The 1,681-nt window shown below is 42.8% G+C and overlaps 1 protein-coding gene across 4 annotated transcripts in view; it reads left to right on the top strand.

The window, feature by feature from the left end:
* The window catches only part of tex14 (testis expressed 14, intercellular bridge forming factor), a 33,546-nt gene that overhangs the window by 7,898 nt on the left and 23,967 nt on the right, over positions 1-1,681 (top strand). For all 4 annotated transcript variants that reach the window (XM_032533069.1, XM_032533070.1, XM_032533067.1 and 1 more), the window contains exon 9: positions 25-148. In XM_032533069.1, coding sequence (XP_032388960.1) covers positions 25-148 — 124 coding nt within the window. The remainder of the gene's footprint in view (positions 1-24; positions 149-1,681) is intronic.

Below are 1,681 nucleotides of genomic sequence, written 5' to 3'. Positions count from 1 at the left end.
TGTGTGTGTGTGTGTGTGTGTCAGCCAGCTATTCCACCCACAACTGCTGCAACTGATGGCAGTGAGTGTATCTGATGACCTCCAGAGGACCAGTCTGGTGTTTGAACCTGTCAACGTCGGCACGCTGCACAACCTGCTGCACAACAGGGTAACAGAGACACACCTGGAGGATTACTTTATGGTGCCTACCCACTGCTAGTACCAGCTCTGCTTGACTCGACTCTGCCCGTCCTCCATTTTCCATTGCAGATTTACTGCCTCATGCGTGAGGCGAGCGTAGTTGGTCGTCATGGTGACGCCGCAGGAAACTGCCGTGACCTAACGCGACACACACACACATTACGTCAAGGGTGTGTTGATTTTGATTCTGTTGCCACAGCCAGAAGACAAATTTAGTTTCAAAAGAAGCTGGAGGCAGCAAAGTTGTTTTAATAAACTATTTAAAAGTGGCGGGTTTGTTCAGGACACCCCTGTGTGTTGCTAGCAATGATGATGTAGTTATTAGTGAAAATTCTCTCCGACCAATTAGTAGTCTGTAGGTTTTCACGTCACCTTTTGGTATCGCCTCAGCTCGCTTGGAACCTCCACTGTGGTAGTGCTAAAAAAAAGTACCTGTTAGCAAGTACCAGGGACTTTTTTTCATAATGGAAAAACCAAAAAGGAGACTAGAGTCGAGACAAGCAATCACCATGTAATGGAAAAACACCTTTTTAATCCTGTCAGACTTGTTTGGGCCTATTGTCTTTGTTTGAGAGCTGACAGTGTAAAGATAGACAGGAAACATGGGGAGGCAGAGTGGGATAGGACATGCAGCCAAAGGCCCCAGCTGGAATCAGTGGAAGTACACTGTGTTATATGGTATGTTCCTTAACCACTAGGCTGACGGGGAACCCCTTATGTTGGCTTTTTAGCCACGCTAGAGGCATCCGACTCTAGGGATGGCACAGTTGGTCAGTCAGTCGGACTGAAACATTTCAACATGCGACAGATTGCCATTCTCTACAGAAATTCATGTTTCCCAGACAAACACTTTAAGGTTCGTACAGATGCTTGAAATCCTTGAAAATGCTTGAATTTGTAATTGATTTTTACAACCCGTTCAATCAAAATATTATGATAAATCACGTCAAGAAGAGTGTCTGTAGCTTTCTGCGGAGCGAGCGAGGACGAGCTGTCACAGACCGTGGTAAAGTTGGTTTTAGATTGGAAGCAATCGATTTTTTGAATGTGTCTAATAGCCAACGTCCAATATAATAATAGCTTATACTTTTATATATATATATATATATATATACTGTATATATAAAACCAACTTTACCACGGTCTGCCACAGCGAGTCTACTGCGGTGTGGCGGCCCTGCATCCCGGCAAAGACTAGAGCGACTAAGCTTAATAAACCAAAAATTCAAGTTTTTAGCTGATTTGAACATAACCCGTGTATATTCTAAAGCATTTCTTCTAGATAAAACTCTGAATTGCAGCTGTGTTTGAAAGGCTCTGTGACCCTAAAAAAAATGTTTTGTCTTAAAGTCTAAAGCTACATGACGACCGTAGTAAACCTGCAAAATGTCCTGAAAGAAATGCTACATGCTACATGTAGGGCTGCACGATTATGGCCAAAACGATAATCACGATTATTTTGATCAAAATTTTGATCGCGATTATTCTCACGATTATTTGT

Source organism: Etheostoma spectabile, chromosome 13 (genome assembly GCF_008692095.1).
Source record: "Etheostoma spectabile isolate EspeVRDwgs_2016 chromosome 13, UIUC_Espe_1.0, whole genome shotgun sequence".
Taxonomy (NCBI): domain Eukaryota; kingdom Metazoa; phylum Chordata; class Actinopteri; order Perciformes; family Percidae; genus Etheostoma; species Etheostoma spectabile.
This window is presented reverse-complemented; position numbering and strand designations above follow the sequence as displayed.